The sequence below is a fragment of the Stomoxys calcitrans genome, chromosome 1, assembly GCF_963082655.1.
Source record: "Stomoxys calcitrans chromosome 1, idStoCalc2.1, whole genome shotgun sequence".
NCBI lineage: Eukaryota > Metazoa > Arthropoda > Insecta > Diptera > Muscidae > Stomoxys > Stomoxys calcitrans.
In genome coordinates, this window is record NC_081552.1 from 172,372,913 (window position 1) to 172,395,770 (window position 22,858).

At 38.2% G+C, this 22,858-nt stretch overlaps 1 protein-coding gene across 1 annotated transcript in view; it reads right to left on the bottom strand.

The window, feature by feature from the left end:
* Positions 1-22,858, bottom strand: part of LOC106082520 (putative phospholipase B-like lamina ancestor) — a 102,671-nt gene that overhangs the window by 46,356 nt on the left and 33,457 nt on the right. The window contains exons 3-4 of the mRNA XM_013245080.2: positions 21,906-22,081; positions 14,487-14,639 (exon numbers count right to left, since the gene is read on the bottom strand). Coding sequence (XP_013100534.2) covers positions 14,487-14,639; positions 21,906-22,081 — 329 coding nt within the window. The remainder of the gene's footprint in view (positions 1-14,486; positions 14,640-21,905; positions 22,082-22,858) is intronic.

A 22,858-nucleotide genomic window follows, 5' to 3' on the forward strand; every position in this document is an offset into this window, starting at 1 on the left:
TTACAAATGAGACAGTTCTTGACTGAAATATATTCATACATAGTAGCTATATGACACCCTTTATGCATACCAATTAAAGAATTCGAGAGACACATACCATTAACCTTGGAGGAGACTTCAATTCTTGGGAACATGATTTTGTTATGTGTATCCCGATATCCCTGTTTAGGCAAACAAAAGATAATGGAAAATAATTGCTATGCTATGATATAGCTCCATATCAAGTTATGGTCCGATTCGGACTTAATTGACTTGAACGTTGGAGACCATAGTAGAAGTCATTGTGTAAAATATTAGTTAATAATTATTTATTTATGAATTCCTACACAACAAGATGAGATCTTGTAGTTATAGTGCAGGCTTGTAAGAACAGTCATGTTTGCTTCTTAAGAAATAATGAAACAATTTTTTGAGGAATAAACATTTTCAAACATCGTTATAGAAAATAATTGTAATAAACTTTAGAATTTTGTGAAATAGTCAAAATAAACATTAGAATAGGTTACAAAAATAATATTGTTTAAAAAATAAATAAATTTTAAAACAGCTAATTTCGAAGAAAAATCAAAAGTATTTTTTTTTTTAATTGACGCGTTGCTGTTGTTTTGGATATTGCGAGGAACAGTATTCGAAACACGTATGATACTCGTATAAACTGTCATTCAGATACTAAGCTCCTTCTCCTAAAGGGGTTAAGTTTCCTACCCCTTCTAGATCAGAGATATTTAGGTGTTTGTTTCCAATTGATTTTATGTAAGAATAGTAGAGATCTAGTTCTAAGTAGATTGTCGAAGCTGCAGCCGTAAAGGGAAGTAGCCAAATGAGAAACATGTTAAGACCTTCTTATACCTAACAATGCTGTTGAATACTACATTTAATTTTCGTTGGCTTAGTGAATCACAGTTTGAAAAAAGTTCACACCCATAGATCAGACTAGGAATTAGAAATGTCTTTGCTAACAGAATTCGTATTTCGATTGGTGTATAAGAGTGTGTTATCCACATTGCACGCAGCTTTGCATATGTCTGCCTGGCAATAGCATTTATATGATTTGACCAAGTTAAAGAACTGTTAAAAATCACACATAAGTTCTTGGCACTAGACACAATATGAATTTTCTATTCATTTATAGTGATATCCAGGTCTCGCAATCTAAATCTTTTATTTTTGTGAATAACAATCACTTTCGATTTCTGGGGGTTCAGAAATAAACCATTTGCTGTAGCCCACTTATAGACATGGGACAGGTCCTCGTTGAGTTTTGCAACGCATTCACTTATATTATTAACATAGCCGCTAAGGAATAACTGAACGTCATCAGCATACATAAGGATTTGGAGCGGACCAATTATAGAGCCTTGTGGAACTCCCTTAGGCACTAGAATTGGCTCTGATATTGAATCACCTACGTACTCTGACTGACAATTGCCAAAAATTGAAAAACCTTCTCAGCGTCATATATAGAACTTACGATGATCAACCGAGTCGAAATCCTTTGAATGATTTATTGTAGTAGGACGAGAAAACGAACATTGCCATCATCAATTTCGCTTCTAATTGATTTCGAAACTTCAACTAATGCACTAACGCAACTATGATGGGCACGAAACCCCGACTGTCCATCAAACATCAAAGATTCATGATGGAGATAATCGGACATTTGTTTATGCAAAATCTTCTCGAAAACTTTCGAAAAGATAACATAATATAGAAATCGGACGGAAATCATTATTCGATTTAGGGATTGGGATTATCATTGATCTTTTCCAAATAGTCGGATGAGTAAAATAAGTTAGAAGGTAAGGAACTAATATTCTAATGAATCTTGGGTCAATGTTATCAAGACCAATAGCATTTGACTCGACTGATCTAAAACAATGTAAAACTTCGTCGTGCGATACACATCTTAACTCAAAACTGCAATCAACATTTGTGACAATTCGAATAGGAATTAGGCCATTTAAGGGCTCAAGAAGTAAAATCGGGAGATCGGTTTATATGGGAGCTGTAGCAGGCTTTAAAACGATTCCGTCCATATTTGATACGTATGTTGAAGGTAATGGGAGAAGTCGATGTACAAAGTTTCATCCAAATCGGATAAGAATTGTGGCCTCTAGGGGCTTAAGAAGTATAATCGGGAGAAGAAGTATAAAGAAGTATAAAGGGTGAATTTTTAACTATTATCTTTTTGGCAACACTGGTTTAAACAGCTCACGCACGTAACGTGTCTTGTTTCACTGTCAAACATCTTCAGTTTGTTCTATAATTTAACCATGAATCGTCTTACAAACGTCTTTTAGTGAATGGGCTTTTGGAAGGTTGGCCGAAGATTCACTTTTTTAACGAAAAATTGTGTTCAGCGACGAAGCTCATTTTTGGCTCAATGGGTATGTACATACGCAGAATTGTCGATTTTGAAGTGAAGATCAGTCAAAAGCATTGCAAGAGCTACCAATGCATCCAGAAAAAGTCACAGTTGGTGCGTTTAATGGGCTGGAGACATCATTGGACCGTACTTCTTCAAACATGATGCCAATCGTAACGTAACTGTGAATGGTGAGCGCCACCGTGAGGTGATATCCAACTTTTTTTTCCCAAAATGCAAGAGCTTGATTTGTATGATATGTGGTTTTAACAAGACGGTGCCACATGCCACACAGCACGCGTAACAATGGACTTATTGAGAGGCGAGTTCGTTGAACATTTTATTTCACGTTTGGGACCGGTCAATTGGCCGCCTAGATCATGCGATTTAACGCCTTTAGGCTATTTTTTGTGGAGCTAAGTTAAAGCTCATGTCTATACAGACAAGACCGCTTCAATTGACGCATTGGAAGTCAACATTGAAGTATTTATTCGTGAGATACCGGCCGAAATGTTGGAAAGAGTATGCCAAAATTTGACTTAGCGGATGTACCATTTGAGGCGCAGTCTCGGTCAACATTTGCATCAAATAGTCTTCAAACTTTGAGTACTATCGATTCAAATAAAGATTTTATGCATTTTTCTGATTTTTATGTTTTTTTTTTGAAAACTTTACTATAGCATTTAAAAAATAAACCCTATAGTATACAAATGAATTGTCCACATAATTGTTAGAGATACCTGCCCTTTACTAGGAGACAAAATTATAGCATTAGCTGATCTTGACTATTGATTTGATAAAACACTAATCGGAATTGCCTCAGGCAAACAAGTCAGCAAATTATCCAATTATTTTTATATGAAAACATCAAAAAACATGCCCAAGCTAGATACTATAATCGTACATTTAAATAATACCCTGTACCTTAATAGTAGTCATGTATATAAACAAGTCCCCTAAGGGTTTGGTACCAAGGTTGTTATAAGATATTATTATGATTCCGTACCACAAACAAATAAATTGATCCGCCCACTGTGTAATTAACAAATAATTCCCCTTATATGTAGGTAGGCATGTGTTATCTCATGCGAATACATATGTTTTAATTATCCAAAAAAAAGTTCAATTCTTTCCAAAGTATATCGAATAGTTTCCTAATAAATTTCACTACCAAGATGTTTCATGATAATCAAAAATGTGTGCCAAGTTCAACGAAATCATACAATTGTTGACGTTTGTCTGCCTCAATAACCGAAGACACGTTTCTCTGGCTCTAGGTAGAAATGGATATGCGAGCAATACGTCACAATTGATGGATTTATTATCGCGTTCTTGTGAAGAACCAAAATGCAGTACCCAAGAACATGTTGTTCAAGTGTTTCAAGCGAATTTATTTCTAATTTTTGACTAGAGTCCAAAAACTAGAAACCATTCAATCAGAACAAAAAACCATGAACTTAATGAAAAGCAACTATCAAAGGTAGTGAAATTTTCTATTTCTAGGGTAAATTCAAATTCCGCAAAGGCAAATGCAATTTAAAAAAGAATAAGCAGCAATTTAAATGCTTGAGTGAAGTAAAACATAAATTGGTGAAAGTAGACCAAGACAATAGAACAAAGCAAACCGAAACAACGATGAGCCAAATTTGTACATACTAATGGATCGATTTGGACCAGCCTTGCCTCGATTATTGGAAATCACAACATTTCTTGTTATGTCAAATTAAAAAAGTTTTGATGCAACACAATTAATGAAATCGCTCGATGGGTTCTATATCAGATGGGGATTCCTCTTTATCACTGAGTTTGAACAGAGTGCCGCATGGCTTATTGGTGAAGCTTTCCACGGCTTCATACCTCAGTTACAACGCCAGCATTAATACAAAATTCTGAAAATTTTTCCTTTCATTTTTCCTAGGATTTAAACTCATGCATTTAGCGTCACAAAATGATTTTATACCAATTTGGTACATAGTCATTTAGAGATTTCAAGTAAACGTTTCGAGAACTCAAAGGTTTTTTCCAGCACGGCGCCCCCTACGAATATATGTCTAATCCACATTTTGTCGAAATCAGATAAAAACTTTTCCGTAGATCGATCTATACGTGGTTTAATCTACGGTCCATTTTAAATCATTTCCATTTTTAACATTTCTTTTGTTTCATTCTTTATTAGACAGCGCTTCAATCTCAAGCCTCTATGTGTGTAATATCTCCATGTTAAAACTGTTCTACCAAGTGGCGCATAGCGGCAAGCCATTTGGACTCGGCACACACAGATATTCCAGGGTATTATAAAGTGAACGAACTTACGAGACTAGGAATTAATTTACACATTCCAGGGAAACTGGAATCTGTGGGTACGCCTCTTGTGAGATGTAAGCTAAGTTTTCAGGAATAGGCCCGAAGGACAACGAATGATAGATGGTCACAAAGAGGGGGCTGTGAGCATTCCAAAACTTTGTGGCCTAATCTAGACTTGAAGAGGTCAACTTCTTTGCTGTCACTGGCTATAACCGACGTCTCAGTCATTGACAGGTCACTGTCTAATCGGAAAACATGCTAAGACTGAAAGTTGCCAGCAACGACTTTTGCAGAAACTGTGAGGACATCGAAGAAAAAGAGACTATAGACACCTTTTGTGTGTGTGTCCCGCACTGACAGTCAGAAATTGAAGGAAACTGAACTTCAGATCCAACATTTTGGAAAGGGCAAAAAAGGCAACTCTTGCCCTATACACCTGCCAGAGAGCCATTGGCAAAAGTTAGCGGTTTAGACCGCGAGTCATGCATTGATCACATAGACCGCGCATCACTGCAGTTGTCAGACCTATAATCCTATATGGTTTTTGTTGTTGTAGCAGTGTGTTGTACACTGAGGCGGCAGCCCTTTTCGATGGAAGACTCCAGGGGGCCTATCCGGTCTACTGCTTTGCTGTCATTGGCTAGAACAGATGTCTCAGTCATTGTGTCCGTCATGACAGGGCACTGTCTAATCGGAAAACATGCCCACAGACTGAAGGTTGCCAGCAACGACTTTTGCAGAAGCTGCGAGAACATCGAAGAAGAAGAGACTATAGAACACCTTCTGTGTATGTGTCGCGCACTGGCAGTCAGAAAATGAAGAATCGAAGAAGAAGAGACTATAGAAGAGATCTTCTGTGTGTGTGTGTCCCGAAGGAGTTCCACTTTGAGAACTTGTCTGATTTAGCGGATGTGAACATTCGCAAGTTGTTGCACTTTTTAAAGCGATCTGGCGATTCAACGATAGGAACTGGAAGCCATCTTCCTTCATCAGTTCCTGTGGTATCACAATGGACGAAAACGTCTAAGTGAATCTGATGGCAGACTGCCACTTAAACCTAACCTATATAAGAAAAGACGTGGTTTTTTGAAAAAAAAAATTTTAAGAACTTTTTTCTTATACATGATGTGCTTACATCCGTTAAATACTGTAGTGTGCTAGTAGTGGCCGAGAAATGCTAGTAGTGGCTGAAATACCTAGTATCGGCATAGTTTCAGTTAGTGAATTGCCTTTTAGAGTGCTCGAATTGAAATCCTCCGCTATAATAACATCATTGCAGTCCGCGGTCACAGTATCAAGAACGTCATAAACCCAATCCAAATGAATCTTACGTATTGTTAGGTCGGTAGATGCAACCAATTATCATTTTCTTCGAGATTTAGAATTTAACGAAAATATGGTCAATCTGATCATTGGGATTGGATTTATATCGCAATTTGGCCTTTAGCTGTATCTTCATGTAGATTGCGACCCCCTTCCCTCTACGAGGTTCACGGTCGGATCTAAATACAGCATATCCATTATCCGAAACATATTCGATCCCGACCATCCCATACAATTGATGCTAAATTGTATTTAACTTTTTCACTCATATTGCAAAGCTTTTGCCAGCTTAAATAACAAAAAAATCAACGAAAAACAAGCAATCTATTTCCCTGAGAAAACCACAATATCATCGTTTTACACAACATCGCAACACACAATTCCAACTGATAGGGCTATAAAATATAATTTGTTGTAATTATGATATGCTAAAGCAAAACAGGCGTTGTATGTTCTACGTTGAATATGAATATTTATGTGAGAAATTGACGTAAGATCCAATGAAGTCATATATTTCAGGCATACTCGTATTTTTTTGCGAATGAGAATTTCCCATTGGAACTAATCTCAAAGCAATTAATTTATTACTCTTGGCTAATAACTGCATCGCACTAATAACTGACTAACTGCTTTAATATTAGGTTGTGTTCTGAGTTGCGAGCCCAGTTTTCGAGAATTTCAATGTAAGTGTTTGCTTTATTTCTAGGAATAACTATTGGGTTGCCCAAAAAGTAATTGCGGATTTTTTAAAAGAAAGTAAATGCATTTTTAATAAAACTTAGAATGAACTTTAATCAAATATACTTTTTTACACTTTTTTTCTGAAGCAAGCTAAAAGTAACAGCTGATAACTGACAGAAGAAAGAATGCAATTACAGAGTCACAAGTTGTAAAAAAATTTGTCAACGCCGACTATATGAAAAATCCGCAATTACTTTTTGGGCAACCCAATATTTACACAACAAAGGCCATCTAATTTTTTTTTTTAATATTACATCTTCGTAAAAACCCTTTCTAATCATGCCCTTAGTTCATTTTAATTTAAAATCTTTTCTCTTCAATAAAAAAAAGCTAGAAATATTTCTAGGAATATAAAAAATTTGTTACCAGGGAAGTAAACCGATTTATTTAATCAACAACAAAACCCAAACAGCAAATGAATGACTTGTCTGAAATCATCACTCAAGTCATACCAACGACCGTTAGGAATGAATTTTGTGTCTATGAACTCACAAAAATGTTAATTAATCTAATCAATAACATTAATTAACACATACCTTTCATAACGGGTGCAAAATAAATTTAAAAACAGGCTGAATACAATTTAAAATTTTAAATATTTAGGAGGTGTTCGAAGAGAGCAGACAGATAGCCACTGTTGTTTAATATTCAATTTATAGCGGTAGTAAAGGTATTGCTAATCAAATATTTTTTTTTGTTTTGTTTAACAAGAATAGAGAACTAATACTGATAAGTTGCGATCACTTAAACGCAGCACTTTTCACATTTTGCAGCAAACAATGAAAATCTTTGATTACTTTGTAACTCTTTCCGTTTGGTTTTCCTGCTACACACTTTGTGTTATACAACTCGAAATTTACGTATTGATCACTTTTATACTTTCGAAGTCTTTCCCTTAAATTAGGTGAAAATTTTTAATTAATTTTTCTTTTTGTTTTTTTTTTATTGTTTCAATCTTAATTTTGTTTTTTTTTTCTTTAGTTTTTTTAATCTTAATTTTACTTTTTTATTTTAATGTTTTGTTTTATATACACGTTTTCTTTCTACTTTTTTGGCTTATCCAAAGATTTGCAACGATCCAGTCGTTGTGATTATCCCCGTTAGACTGAATTTGAAAATATTCAAGGGAACTTCCTTTGATTTAGTTTCGGTTGGCATTTATTCGCCCGATTGGCTCTCACACAAAGTAAAACAGCTCAACGATCTGATTGATCTCATAAACGCCGATTTCGCCAAGAAACCGAACATCTACGATGCTGTCGGCGATGGTCTACTACAGTTTAAAAAGCACTTGTCTTGAGGCAATACAAACAAAATTTTCTCATGGTTCTCATTGGGATTTCCTTTTTGGCTTGTGTGTTATTTTTCTTATTACAAGTAGTTGTTGTTGTTAATATTATTGTTATTTTATTGAACTTGACCGTTTCTCTCGTCCACAAGAACAATCGGCTTGATGATCACTTGGCCAGCATGAAAATCTTTTGGTTTTCCTTCTCATTTTTCGAAGAGGAAAAGTAAACATTTCATTTGATTTAGCTGCTTAAAATACAAACTATTGTACATACAGCTGAATCGTTAAATAAACTTTTGTATATTGTTTATTTTTATTTATTTTATTTTTTAAAGGAACTTTTCTCTTACGTTTGCATGCACCTTCCAGACACCTTGTTGGTGACATATTTCGCAACATGTAAAGGTGAGGTAAAGTATGATGAATACCAAGTTAGGTTAGTTTGAAAAGAGGGTGCAGATATTAATCCGCCCCATGCCATCATGGACACACATATAAGCCAGAAATCGGCTTGTTGTGCGCTCTAAAAACTAAAAAGTAACGTCGAGCACAAGTAAAAGCGTGCTAAGTTCGTCCGGGCCGAATCTTGGGAACCCACCACCATGGATTCTGCTAAAAATTTCTACAAAATAAATTTAGTTGAAAGGCATAATATTATTCTACATACCAACTTTGTCAAACCAGCATAAATTAAAGCTTCTAGGAATCGAACAAAGATAATCGAGAGACCGGTTTATATGGGAGCTATATCACGTTATAGACCGATATGGACTGTACTATCCCCAACGACCTACATGAATATTTAGTATCTTTGCAAAATTTCAAGCGGCTAGCTTTACGCGTTCGAGCGCTATCGTGATCTCGGCAGACGGAGGGACGGACGAATATTTCGAGGTGTTACAAACGGAAAGACTAGAATGACCTATCCTATGGTGGTGGGTATAAAAAAATTTTAAGTTAGGAATTCCGTGCTACTTACAAAATCCTTAATTGTTTTCCATACCACTCCCCTAAGTTGTGTCCCCACCTAAGTACCGGTGATATACAGCCGCGAAAGCTGGGCAATGACACAGGAAATACTCCAACGTCTCATCATCTTCTCCACATGCTATCACTTGGCGCACCAATTTTGCATAAGTGAGCTCGTAGTCCTATATGTGCCGTTATGATACCAAAGGCTATATTCAAACCCTTCTTACTTCCGTTCAGTAATAGCCTCGTCTTCTAACGATCCGGATCACCCCATAGGATTCTCGCTATTCTACCGACTGTTTCGCTGTTTCACAGTGTTACATTCGCGTTCGTCGCCCACACCCTTAGTTGGGACTGGGTCGACCCGAATGGCTTTGGGTTAACCAAGTTTATTGACGACAGTTTTCTGGCCTTCAACGCCAAATCGTCTGCTCTTTCATTCCCCCTTACTTCCCCTTACGATGCGGATTGTGTCATCCTCAGAAAAGGCGTTAATCTTCTTCTTACACTGCAAGACTGTTCGTGACCTTATCGTTCTGTTTGTTATTACCCTTATGGCTATTTTACTGTCCGTAATATGTTCACACTGGACGTCCTCGCGTTAGCACCACACCACCTCACGCATTCCGTGATCGCCCGGATCTTCGCCTGCAGGACCGTATTATGGTCAGGCAGTCTAAAACAGTTATCAGTCCTTGGGCTCTCAATGTAGACTCCCAGTCCCACTCTGGCCTCCAGCTTTGATCCATCCATGTAACATTATCTTCCAGATGGCAATACTAGTGTTTCGTGAATCCAAAACTGTGCCGCTGGCAGCAAGGACTTGGCCCCGCTTATTAATGTTAGTACTACCCCACAAGATGTCGTGAGAGTTCGCATCGCACCCTATAAGTACCTCATTTCCTGTCAGTTCTGCTTTCTTGACCAACCGTTGCAGCTCCGGTGTCGGAAGCGAAAGGCAGATAAAGTGATGCCAGATATGTTCCACCGTCTACCTGTCTCATCACTGTTGCATCCGACGTTGACGTTAAATTTCTATGATAAATATCGCAGATTCTCGGCCGAGTATCATTGTTAGCATAGAATAATTGGTAGTTCATATGGTTAAGTCCAGAAACTTTGTTCCGGGTCATCCATGGCTCCTGAAATAAGGCAATATGAATCTTGACCTTGCTGATTTTCTCCATCAGAGCGTGAGTAGCTGTCTCAATCATTGGTCCTCCATTAAATGGGCTTCTTAGGTGTGGGTGATGGTCTCATCGCCTGCTCCTTTAGGCTGCATTAAGTTTCCCGCCACTACATTGCCTGATGTTTTAATATCAGGATCTTTGCCTATCCTAGTCCTCCGAATCTTGAGAAAGTCGGTGATGGTTCCATCGTTGGGTCCCTGTTTGTTAGGCCGTATTGAGATTCTCGTCCCTGCACTGCCTGATGTTTCAGTATTAGGATCTTTACCTATACTAGTCATCCAAATCTTGAGTAAATGGGCTTCTTAGGAGTTGGTTATGGTCTCTCTGGTTATCGCCTGCGTAAGGCAGCATTGAGTTCTCTATCACTGCACTGATGTTTCAGCATTAGGATCTTTATCCATCCTAGTCTTACAAATCTCGAGAAAGTCGTTGATGGTTCCATCGTCGGGTCCCTGTTCGTTAGGCTGTGTTGGGTCTCTCGCCCCTGCACTGCGTGATGCTTTAGTATTAGGATCTTTGCTTATCCTTGGCAAAATACAGGCCTAATTTGGTTCTTCGTATCATCTGGGACAGCTACCTAAAACATCCGTTAAAGGTACAGTCGAATCCGCCTAATTGAACACCTTTTAATTGAAAAAATCGTTTAATTGAAAAAAAATCACTTGAACTATTTGATTTTAACGAATTCTTAACACATTTCACTCCGTTTAATTAAACATCCGGTTAATTGAAGTTTGAAGACATCAATACAACTTCCAACAGATGCACAGAATCATGTGTATACCTTGGGAGTAGTGAAGCTGTGCAGATAAAAAATCTGCCATTACACAAAAACACATGCATTGGGAAAAGTACAGCTAATAGACAGGGTTGTCGAGCGTGGTTAATTTGGTATTTATATCATAGAGGCGCTTTCGCAATAAATTCGGTATAAGTACAACATACCAACGTACGGCCCTTGAAGCCGTCATACCTAATATGGCTGATGAGTAATTCTAAACCAAATTACGTAACGCGTCCCATAGTGGTTGGTGAGTGTTGCGATCTCTGACTTTCCTTTTCCATTTGCCAGGAAACATCTCCGATCATTGTGCTCGTCTCGAAAGAGAAACCAACAAAAATTGTAAAACTCTGCGTCCCACTTGCATAGTAGAGGTGGAGAACTATCGATAGCACTATCGATGGTTGGTCACTATCGGTGCTATCGATAGCGGCTAAGTCCTATTAAGGTTAACTTAATATCGTATATCAATTTTTTTGAAGCTTTAAATACCATCCCAATATGTATATTATTCTAGACGTCAACTATCGATGGTTATAAAATTACTATCGCCGACTCTCTATGGCGCCGTCTATCGAAAGTTCTCCACCTCTACTACATAGTGCTCAAAATGGGACCTGAATCTGAGGATAGTCCACTGGCTCTAAAGGAGCGTGATTAGACCAATACTTACAATGCAATGGGGAAAAGTGCAACGTACACAACAGGTTCAGAGAACATGTTGTCTTGGCATAGACGGAGCGATGAGGATATCCGACATATAGTACGGAGATGCGGGTGATCACGGAATGTGTTACTGTTTTTTACGAACAGTAAACTGGCCATGAGGGCAATAACAACCAGGACGGTAGGGTCACGAACTGTCTTGGTGTGTATGAAGGAGATTAACGCCTTCTCTGAGGATTGCACGATCCACATTGTATAGGTGCAGGACAACAACGGAGCAAGAGGGAATCAAAGAGCAGACGATTTGGCAGTGAGGACTGCTGTCAATAAACATGGTTAACCCGAAGCCTTTCGGGTCGAAAGTACACTGTAGACCAGCGAAATGGACGAAAAGTCCAATGGGGAAATCCGGACCGTGAGCTATCATCGGTATCATAACGAGACACATAAGACTAGGAGTTCAGTTATGCAAAATCGGTGCGGCAAGTGAACATGAACCAACTTAGAGCAAGGAAAGTAATTATGGATTTTGTAATTAGCATAAAATTCCTGACTTAGCTTTTCTTTTTTCAAAGTTACTTTTTAGAATTTAGAGCGCACAACAAGCCGATTATTGGCTTAGGTGTATGTCCATAGTGGAATGGGGCGGATTAATATCGCACTCTCCTTTCAACCTAACTTAGCCTAACTAAGGTCATAACTGGATTGGTTTGAAGAAATCAAATCGCGTAATTATTGACTCTTCTAACGCCTCAAGAACAGGGGGATTGATTTTTAAGCGGTCGAAATTTACGTTGTGTTAGTGTACTTCACGTACCAAATTTCAATTAATCAAATCTCGGTTTATATGGGAACTATATATTTTTATTGACCTACCTGGGCGGAAATTGGTGTGGGTATTGAACTGTATTAACGTACTTTAGACACAAAATATCAGCTAAATTAACACAAAAATTAAAATTTCTTATGTGCTCAAGAAGTCAAATCGAATCGAGCGATCTGTTAATATGGGCGCCTTGTGGGTTTTGGAGATTACAAAAGTTGGAAAAACTGTACTTTATAGGGCGGTACCCCTATTTTTCTAATTTTTTGCACTTCCCCTGTAATTTGACCCCAGGAACACGAATTTAAAGACCATTTTGGGGGAAAAGGCTCTTGCACAAACCTAGGGACCAAAACCCCCCTTTGGAAATGGTCCAATTTAGGCAATATGGTTATTAATTGAATGGTATTGTTGATAGATTTCGAATATGCAAAAACATGCCTAAAAATTTGACCCGGAAAGTATCTACGGGATCTTAAGAATTCTGAACCCAGGTAACCTTTCATTTGAGACCCATATTACTTAAATTGGACCACTCCCCCAATGGGGGTTTTTGGCTCCTAGGGGCCCAGGAGCCTATACCCCGAAAACGGACTTAAGATTGGTGAAGGAAGCGGGTAACAAACTTTTATAAAATGTAACACTATAATTTGACGGTAGAAAGGAGTAGAAAAACGGATCCACAAATATTGACAATCCCGGTGTGAACATCAGAAAAAATTTCAGCGGTGGTTATCTGCTTAATGCTGGCATGCATTTGTGAGGTATTCGGCCATGTTAAAACTTCTCTACCAAATAGTGTCGCTATGTGGTACGCCGTTCGGAATGGGCAATACAAAGGATACCTCTTATCATTAAGCTTAAACTTTAATCGGACTGCACTAATTGATATGAGAAAAGTATACCCTGTTCCTTAATAGAATGTTCATGGAAATTTAGTTAGTAATCCCAAAAGAGAAAGATCGACACCTACCATATTTTTGTTGACAATAAACCCGCTTACCATAGCCTTAAAGGTTTAAAAGTATTTCAGGCCATATCTGAGCAAAATTGACAGGACTTTGCAGGATGACGCTTGCTGATACACGTTTCTCAATAAAAATAGGAACGAATCTCTCCGAACCGTTCAATAAAAGACGGAATTTTAGACAGAGAGACAACTGATCTCTGTAATATCTTGCTGGATAAGTTTATACGAGGACAGATGTGAATATCCCTTTTTCCTTAAGGGAATGTTCATGGAAAATTAGGTTAATGTAAATAAGTATAATACACTGTTCAGATAAGATAAGACAAAGTGAATGGTATCAACTATGGGAACACCCTGCGCAACTGGACTTTCTAGTTGCCTGGGTGCACAGGGCATTCCGTTGAGAACTTTGAGAAAGTCGACAATTTAATCTCTGCACCGCCGTAAACGAAACGAATGACAAAAGTTTTAACATAAAACGAAATGCTACTTGGGTTAAATATTTAGGTAGTTTAGGAATAATAACAACTCTCGCCAGACAAAAAGTCCAATGTACAAGAAACTGATAGCCGTACTGATACCCGTGATGTTATATGGTTTCGAGGCATGGATATTTGCAGACGTGAATACTTGGCTTGTTTGAAAAAAGATTCTTCGTTAAATTTATGGACCAATTTGACTTAGGGGGAGATAATCTTCGTCGTATTCAATAAATCTGCCATCTCTAAACTAGGCGTCAGAAATTGGGGAAGAACAACAAAAGACCGATGTACTAGGAAATCTATTCTGAATTCGACCAATGGATTCAACGATCTGCAGCAGCAATCTTAGTAAAGTGGGTTAGTACGGAGACTTCATCAGCTTCTTTTCCAATAATCGAGATATGAAGATTCGTTCTTGCTGGCTTATTGTTCAAACGATTGTCTTTGATATCCAAACATACAGAAGCGATTAAAATGTTTTCATTTGTATTGTTTTTATAAACTTAAATGTATAAACAATTAAGAACTCGATGATGATGGTGGTGATCACAGTCCATTTGTGGTATGCCTCTCCCTACGTTTCACGTGATTTGTTTTTATTCGCCAATTTGATGATGTCGATCAGCAAAGCCATCGTCATTGTATTCAATGAGCAGCGGTCGATCAACATCATCTTCTGTGGACTTTTTGTTTTTAAGTTAACATGGACAATGTTCAAAAGCGGCAATCTTCTGTAAGTGAGGAAAGTAAGTATCAGTTTGTTTTTATTGATTGTTTATAAGCGTGTGGAAATGTAAATAAACCGTATATGGAAACATAGTGAAATGTATAACAAGTTATTTTCAGTATATATTCGGAAAATGTAATCGAATAGTCCTAATTTTCCTATTTCCTATTCCTATTTTCCTATATAGTCCTATTTTCCTAATTGTATAAGTTTTTAATATGTTCTGGTTTAAAGACAATGCCATATGAAAAAGCATATCTTGCGATAGAACTCTAAAATGAAACCTAATACCTACAGCTAGAGAAAAACTGATATTCATAGAATTCCAGTTCAAATTTGTATTTAATTGTCATCGATATAAAAGTGTGACAGGGAATTTATTCTATGAAGTATAAAAAACAGCACCTTAACGTCTGAAAACAATATCGCATGGCAAAGTACAGAATACAGACTGTCCTCCAGGTGCTCAGAAAATCAAGTCTGGAAGATAACATTTCAGACATTCACAGTGTATACTCGCATTATTCATTTGAGTTCGATCACTACTGATCTCGTTTTTTCACATGCAGATGTTGTTGTTTAAAAACAACAATAGTTTTGCATTATCACTGGATATTGATTAGCATTGTTGTCAAGTGGTTAGAGAATATCTCAACGTCTCGACAATAGGCCATTGCCGCACAAATGAATTCATTGTATGAGCCAACGGATGTATAGCAAAAATGACTATTTGGCTGTCTGTCTACATTGCGGGCGATTGGTGAATAATTCAGTGTTCATTTATATCTATTAGATAGGACTAATTTAAAGAGACTTCGCTTTAATATTTATATGCCCCTGTCTTTTCCTATTTAAAATTCTTATGAATCTCAAGTGGTTCTTTTAATGGAGTGTGTCTGCTATATTTTCGATTTCCCCATAACGTAGCTGTTGACAACAGAAACAACCTATTATGGATCAAAGTGATGGTTGCCTTACACCTTTGTTTCATAAAATATCAAGATATTTGAATTGGAGGTTTTGTTAAATTTTAGTACAATTAACATTCCATGCAAATCACACTACTGGGTTTTCTGGAATGTTTCCAAGAGTTACAGGGTCTTTTCAGTTCTTCAAGTGTTTTAGTCTGTAAAATTTAAGCCAAGATGTATCTTTTCTCTTTTTTATGTGAAACTGTTTAAATTATATTCTGTTACGAATGTTCTTTATTGAAAATTTTCTTTTTGTGCTTAAATTGGTCAATTAACACATTTCAAGTGTTTTCGTAATATTCACTTTTCCTGATTTGATTTTTTGCAGAGCTAAACAATTAACTTGAATTTAAAATGGACGTACATAAGTAGGTCAGTGTTGTTTTTTCATGATGGACTATAACGAATTTTTTAGGGAAGCAAGCAAGATTTCAAGTGAATTTTAATTTTTACATCATTTTAGCATATGTTCATTGCAATCTGTTTTCTGTTCTTCACAATATTGAATATCAAGGACATAGGCACGATAAGGTCACTTTACAATCACAAGAATCACTTGAATAGCAATTATTTTGTAGTTCGTTATTAAGAATCTGTGAATTAAAACAAAATCAATGGGAATTATTAGATAATCAAGACAAGAAGTTTTTTTGGAAATAGAACTGATTATAGACGCAGAAATACCAAATCTCCGATGGCAAGACTATGTGCATAAAGAAATCTTGAAACTAGGTTTCCGGAATCGGAGAATGATTGCAGAAGATCAAGGCTCATGGTAATCTATACTGAGTTGAAATACACAGTTTGTGATAACCAACTAAGTTAATAAGGTTAGATGAGGTTTTATTTATTTACTGGATAAATCATGGCAATTATATATCACTAGCCGAACCGGGCCCGCTCCGCTGTGACTTCTTTAACTCTCTAGTATCTTTTTAGGGTGGGGACACTTCACCCTGAATGCGGATATTGAATTCGAGCCATTGTAGCCTTTGACGCTAAACGCGTTCTAATCCTAGTGAAAACATTGGACAAAGCGGTGTTTATCCCCTCTTAATGTTGGCAACAATTACGAGTTACAATGCCATGCATGGTCATTTAAAAAATTTTCCCCAAAGAGGTGTCGCGCTGCGGGATGCCGTTCAGACTCGGCTATAAAAAAGTTCCCTTAGCACTCATTGATGTGTGAAAATTTGCCCCTTCTCGGTTCCTGGTGGTAATGTTCTTCCCAAGGGTAATGCTCTCATTAGGGGAGGTATGGTACCTCAGACATTTCGATTCAAATATGGATATCAAATTCGTGCTGCACTTCCAAATCCCTTTAATTTGAGCCCTATATTGGCATGACAGGTAAATTTGAACTGTTTGGAGGGTGTTTAGGGGCTGTGGCAGCCACCGGCACTTTGCACTGAAAATATATATCAAATTCGTTCTTTATTCCCAATAGAAATGAAGTTCAGTTTAGGGGGTGCTTTCGGCGTAACCCAAAACACTTGGCTCCAAAATTGAATATCGAATTCGTTTTCTACTCTCAAATACCATTAATTTGAGTCCCATATTGTCATAATTGGTCAAATAACCCATTTGACGTATCTTTAGGAGGAAAAGCGCCACCTAGACTTGAACGCAAATTTCATATTCGTAATCTACACCCTAATACCTGTCATTTGAGTCCCATATAGCCATAGTTGGCCAATATGCCCATTTGGGAATATTTAAGGGTGGACGACCTCCCATTACTTGGACCTAATATTTTATGCCATATTTGTAATCTACTGCCTAATACTTTTCATTTGAGTTCCATATTGTCATGAACTTAGAATATATCTGTTAAGAGGGGTTTTAGGGTTGGGGGGGGGGGGCGTCAATACCTTTCATTTGATACCTATAATGTCCCGATCGGTCGACTTTTGATTTTGGTTTGTGTTTTTTTGGCATAAAGAGGAGGTTCCGATACCGAAAAATTATATAGCCTATGTTTCCTTCGAGATCAACCTACACAAAATGCTAAAATTTCGAGAAAACCGGTTCAGTATATACGGAATAAACGAACCGAGTTCCATATATCCGTGATTCGCTAATGTGCATTTTGAGTGTTTTTGTAGGGGTGAATTTGTATGCCAGATTCGTAATCTACTCCCGCATACATTTCATTTTATACCCATATTGTCCTTATCGGTCCACTTTTGATTTTGGGTGATGTTTTTGGGGTAACGGTGGAGGATCCGCCCCCTTCCGTTATCAGTAAATTATAAAGCCTCTTCCTTCTTACTGACCATATTCGTAATCTACTCCCGAATACCTTTCATTTGAGTCCCATATTATCATGATCGTCAAATAAACCTATATTAAGGGGTTTTGGGGCTAGGGCGGCCCCCCATGTACTTGGACCCAACTTTTATTATGAAATTCTTACTCTACTCTTGAATACCTTTCATTTGAATCCTATATTGTCCCGATCGTTCCACTTTTATTTTTGGGTTGTACTTTAGGGTTAAGGGGGAGGGTCCGTCCCCCTCCCGATATCAAAATATTATATTGCCTATGTTTCCTTCCAGACCAACCCACACAATCTGTTAAAATCGGTTCAGCCGTTTTTGAGTCTATACGGAGAAAACAAACAAACACAAATTGAATTTTATATATAAGACTAGCTGGACCGCTGTTCCTTCTTTAACTCTCTTATGTTATGTAAGCTCTATACTGACACGGTCAGGAAATAAGTCCTGTTTGGGGCTGCTGGTACGGCCTTTCAGATATTTCGCCCTCCAATGTGGGTATCATATTGGTACTCTACTCCCAGATACCTTTCATTTGAGCATTATATTGCTATGGTCGATAAATATGTCCGGTATGGGGGTATCTTCGGGGGTGAGCCGGATTGCATATTCGTGCTCTAGCCTCAATTACCATTAACTTGAGCCCCAAATTATTATTATTGGTCTATATTTTCATTTGGCGGGCTTTGGGGGTGGGACGGCCACCTAGATAATCAAATTTCAATTAGGACACCAAATTTCTGTTTTTGAGTTATTATAAACAAACCAAATTTCGCTTAATCTCCCCACCCATCCCCTAGATCTGGCATCTTTGAAAATAGGGCAAGGGGAGGGTCCGCCTATTAAAGTTTGGAAGTTAGATCTACTTCATTCTCTTGGTTTTGGTGGTGGATTGGAGTAGCCAAACCCTTTGCCCCGAAAGTGGATTTCAGATGCATACTCTTCTCCCAAAAAGCACATTTGAGCTACATATTACAATAGTCGGTATATATCTCTGGTTTAGGGGGAGTTTATGAGATGAGGCGTCCCTGAAACACTTGGCCATAAAACAGATATTAATTTGAGCCCCTTTTTGCCATAGTCCACAAATATGTTCGGTTTGAGGGGTATGTAGGGTGGATCGGCCAACCACGCACTTAGCCCTGAAAAATATCAGCTTCGTGATCTATTCTCAAATTCCTTTTAGTTGCGCCCCAATTGCCAATGGTTTAGGAGGAGTTTTGGGCTGAGACGACCACCAAACACTTGGCCTCAAAATTGGATATCAAATACCTACACTCATAGAAAAATGTCTGCTGAAAATAGCAAACACTGTCTGCTGACTGTTAGTAGTTAATATTGCTGCTTCTACAGCAAAAGATCTGCTGTTATTATAATTTCAGAACAGCAGGCTTACTGCTGAAAAGTCTGTCGTTTACTGAAAATGACTGCTGCCTAATTATGAAGGGGATGTTAGAAGAAAAAATAAAATGCAAATGTAAATGTGTGTCGCAGTGGATGTTTATAATCACCACTGAATGTGTACTTTCCATAATGTTTTTCTTTAAATTTAGAAACAAAAGGTCATGGCAGTCATGTACAAATTAGTAAAGCAAAAACAAAAAATGTAAGCGAGCTCAGCCACATTTCGAAATGCAAACCAATGGATGCGATGTCATGTGTACAGGAGATTTGTAGATCAAGTAGCTTCTTTACAGAAATATTCACAAATTAAAATCATCTCTTCCAACGAAATGTCTAAAAAAATTACCTAAAGTGATCAAAAAAGTAAGAGGCGAACATAAAAAATAGTATAATTTCTTCAGCAGATTTTTGTACTTAACACAGCAGAACGAAATGTTTGCTAATACTGCAGTCCTATGTTTGCTGAAAAAGCAGTAATGTCTGATTTCCCATTTTCAGCAGACAAAGCTGTTTTAGCAAACATTTTTGCTGTTTTGTACAACAAATTTGGATTAGTGGATTATTTGAGCCTTTTATTGCCATAGTGTAGACAAATATGGACGGTTTGAAGGAAGTTTAGGGGACGGTTCCTTATATTAACATTAGATTCAAACTCTATTGTCATAGTCCTGATCCCAGACTCTGTCCCAAATGTGTATACCAGATTCGTAGTCAACTCCCAAAGACCCATTTTGTGACGTTGGACATATATGCCCGTTTTGGGGTGCTTTTGGGATTGGGAAGGCCCCGTAGACACCTTGCACCAAATTCTTATAACAGAAGCGTACTCAACTTTCATTTGATACCCATATTGTTCCAATCGGTTAAAATGTCCTGTTGACGGGTTTTGAAGAGTGTGGGGGGGGGGTGGGGGGTAGGCCATTCAGACACCAAGGAATAAATGTCTATGTCAGAATTGTTCTCTGCTTTTAAATACCTTTCATTTGATACCTATATTGCCCAAAGTGGTAAAAGTGTACTATTAGGTGGTGTTTTAGGGGGTGGGGGACCCTCCGACATTTGTATGCCAAGTTCGTAGTCTATTTTTAAATCCACATGTCCGTTCGGGTGGATTTTGGGATGGGGCGTCCTTGGAGTAATTTTAAAGTATCATAAGGTGGCATACAAAATTTCCCTTCAATCGGTCGACCCATATCCGAGATCTAGCGCTTTTTGAAAATAAGGGTAACGGGTGATCCGAGATCGCATAATATGGGAGCTATATTAGGTTATGAACCGATTTGAACCATATGACGTAGATGTTACAAATCACAACAAAGCACTTGATGTAAAATTTCAGCCGGATAAGAATTATTAGTAGTGAACCAATTTGGACCCTACTTGATACGGTTGTTGATGGTGAAACCAAAACACTTCATGCAAAATTTCAAGAAGTCAAGATCCTAAATCGGTTTGTATGACAGCTATATTAGGTTATGGACCGATTTGAACCCTACATAGAACAGTTGATGGAAATCGTAACAAAACACCTCATGCTAAACTTCAACCACATCGGATAAGAATTGCGCCCTCTTGTGGCTCAAAAATTCAAGATCGAAGATCAGTTTATATGGCAGCTATATCAAAACATGGTCCGATGTGGCCCATTTACAATCCAACCGCTCTACACTAATAAGAAGTATTTGTTCAAAATTTCAAGCGGCTAGCTTTACTCCTTGGAATGTTAGCGTACTTACGACAGACGGTCGGACGGACATGACGATCAAGAATAAAAATACTTTATAGGGTCTTAGACGAATATTTCGAGGTGTTACAAATGAAAAGAATAGATTAGTATGCCCCCATCCTATGGTGGAGGGTATACAAATAAAGGAGTCGGAGAAAAAAAAAAGGATTTTCGATACAATTTCCCCAACAACCTCTGACGAATACATCCGAGTGACAATATCATCTGGCACCACGTTGTCTATTAGAGAGTATCCTGGGAAATACGTATTAACGAGTATTTCTAGTGTTTCCTCACTACACATTGTCCATACAAATTCTGACTTCTAAATATATCCCATCGTAATATGTTTCGAGGATAGGATCTTCCTTAGCCTAGAGGCCTCAGATGTATCCTTGTTCTGACACTTATTAATTTCAAGTCAGGCTACTACTGAACCTTCAGTGCTTAGCTACGGAAGCCGAGAAACATTTAGACTACTCTTTGCAAGAATACAGGCTCTGTGTCTCCCAGGAATCCTTAGTATTTAAAAGCCAGGAATTCTTAGTTTACGAAACATTCCTCCACACACTCATGGTTTCTGGATACGAACAACGTCAAATCGTCCTGCCGCTGAATCGACCTTAGGTTAGGTTGAAAGAGGATGCGGATATAAATCCGCCCCATACCACTATAGACATACACCTAGGCCAGTAATCGGCTTGTTGTGCACTCTTAATACTAAAAAGCAACGTCAAAAAAAATCTAAGTTAGGAAATCCGTGCTACATGCAAAATCTTTAATTGTTTTCAACGTCCCTAAGTTGGTTCATGTCTCCTATTGTGTTCCCGCTTTAGTACCGGTGTCTTTTAGCCGCGAAAGCCGGGCAATGACATGGGAAATGCTCCAACGTCTCATCATCTTCTCCACTTGTCCAACACATGCCGGCCTTACAGTGGTGGAGATTATCTGCAAAAACCAGACCATAGTCAAAATTCAGAGTTACCACCACTACTGTGTTAGCCTCGTCTTCCGGGTCATCCAGCAGTACATCCTCACAAGATTCATTCGATCTTTTCTTGATGAGCTAAAAAACGGTGGATTCACTCTTGTTTAGGACACTGGACACTTGGGTAGTGAACGATTGCTCCTTAAATGCTTAACTACCTGTGACGATCGAAGTACCTTTCGTCCTTGCCCGCTGCCACACAACTTGAAGCCTATCCAACTTTAGAGATGCGATCGCTGGTTCCTGAAACAAGTGTTCAGCAAAAACTGTTGAGTCGTCTCCTGATTCCCCAACCCCACCGCTTCTATACACCTACAGTTTCAACTTGTTGAATCGGTAGGATACAACTCCTTCAGACTGGATGAGTTCTGCGAAACAGCCAGAGTTTAGTAAAAGTATTGCATGTCTTCGAACACCGGCAAACTCATCCAATCTACCAGCCTTCCAATCGGTGTCTCCCAAGTATGGTTTCAGGATCTGAGGGAATCCTTGGATCCATGCGTGTGCCTTTGATTGAGAAGCAAGGTAGTCCTTCTTAATTAAATCTAGTGCTGCGCCTGGCCAGATCTCAACAATCTTTTTTAGGGCGCAACAGCACATTTCAATTGAACGTTGATCCCCGAAAGCAATTAGTTTGCAACGGCCCGATACGGCCCAGCCTGTTCACCTAAGTTCTTTTGGGGATGGGATGCACTCCAGGTAACCGCAGCCTTTTGGTTAACTGCTGTGCCGTTTCCGATTCTAGACGCGTAGCGGTGTGGCGAATCTCGGAGACCGATTAAGGGAGCATTTCTCCTTATCGGTGACAGTTGACAAGTGTCAGAAACCTGAGAGCGATACGCCTTTTATTATTCC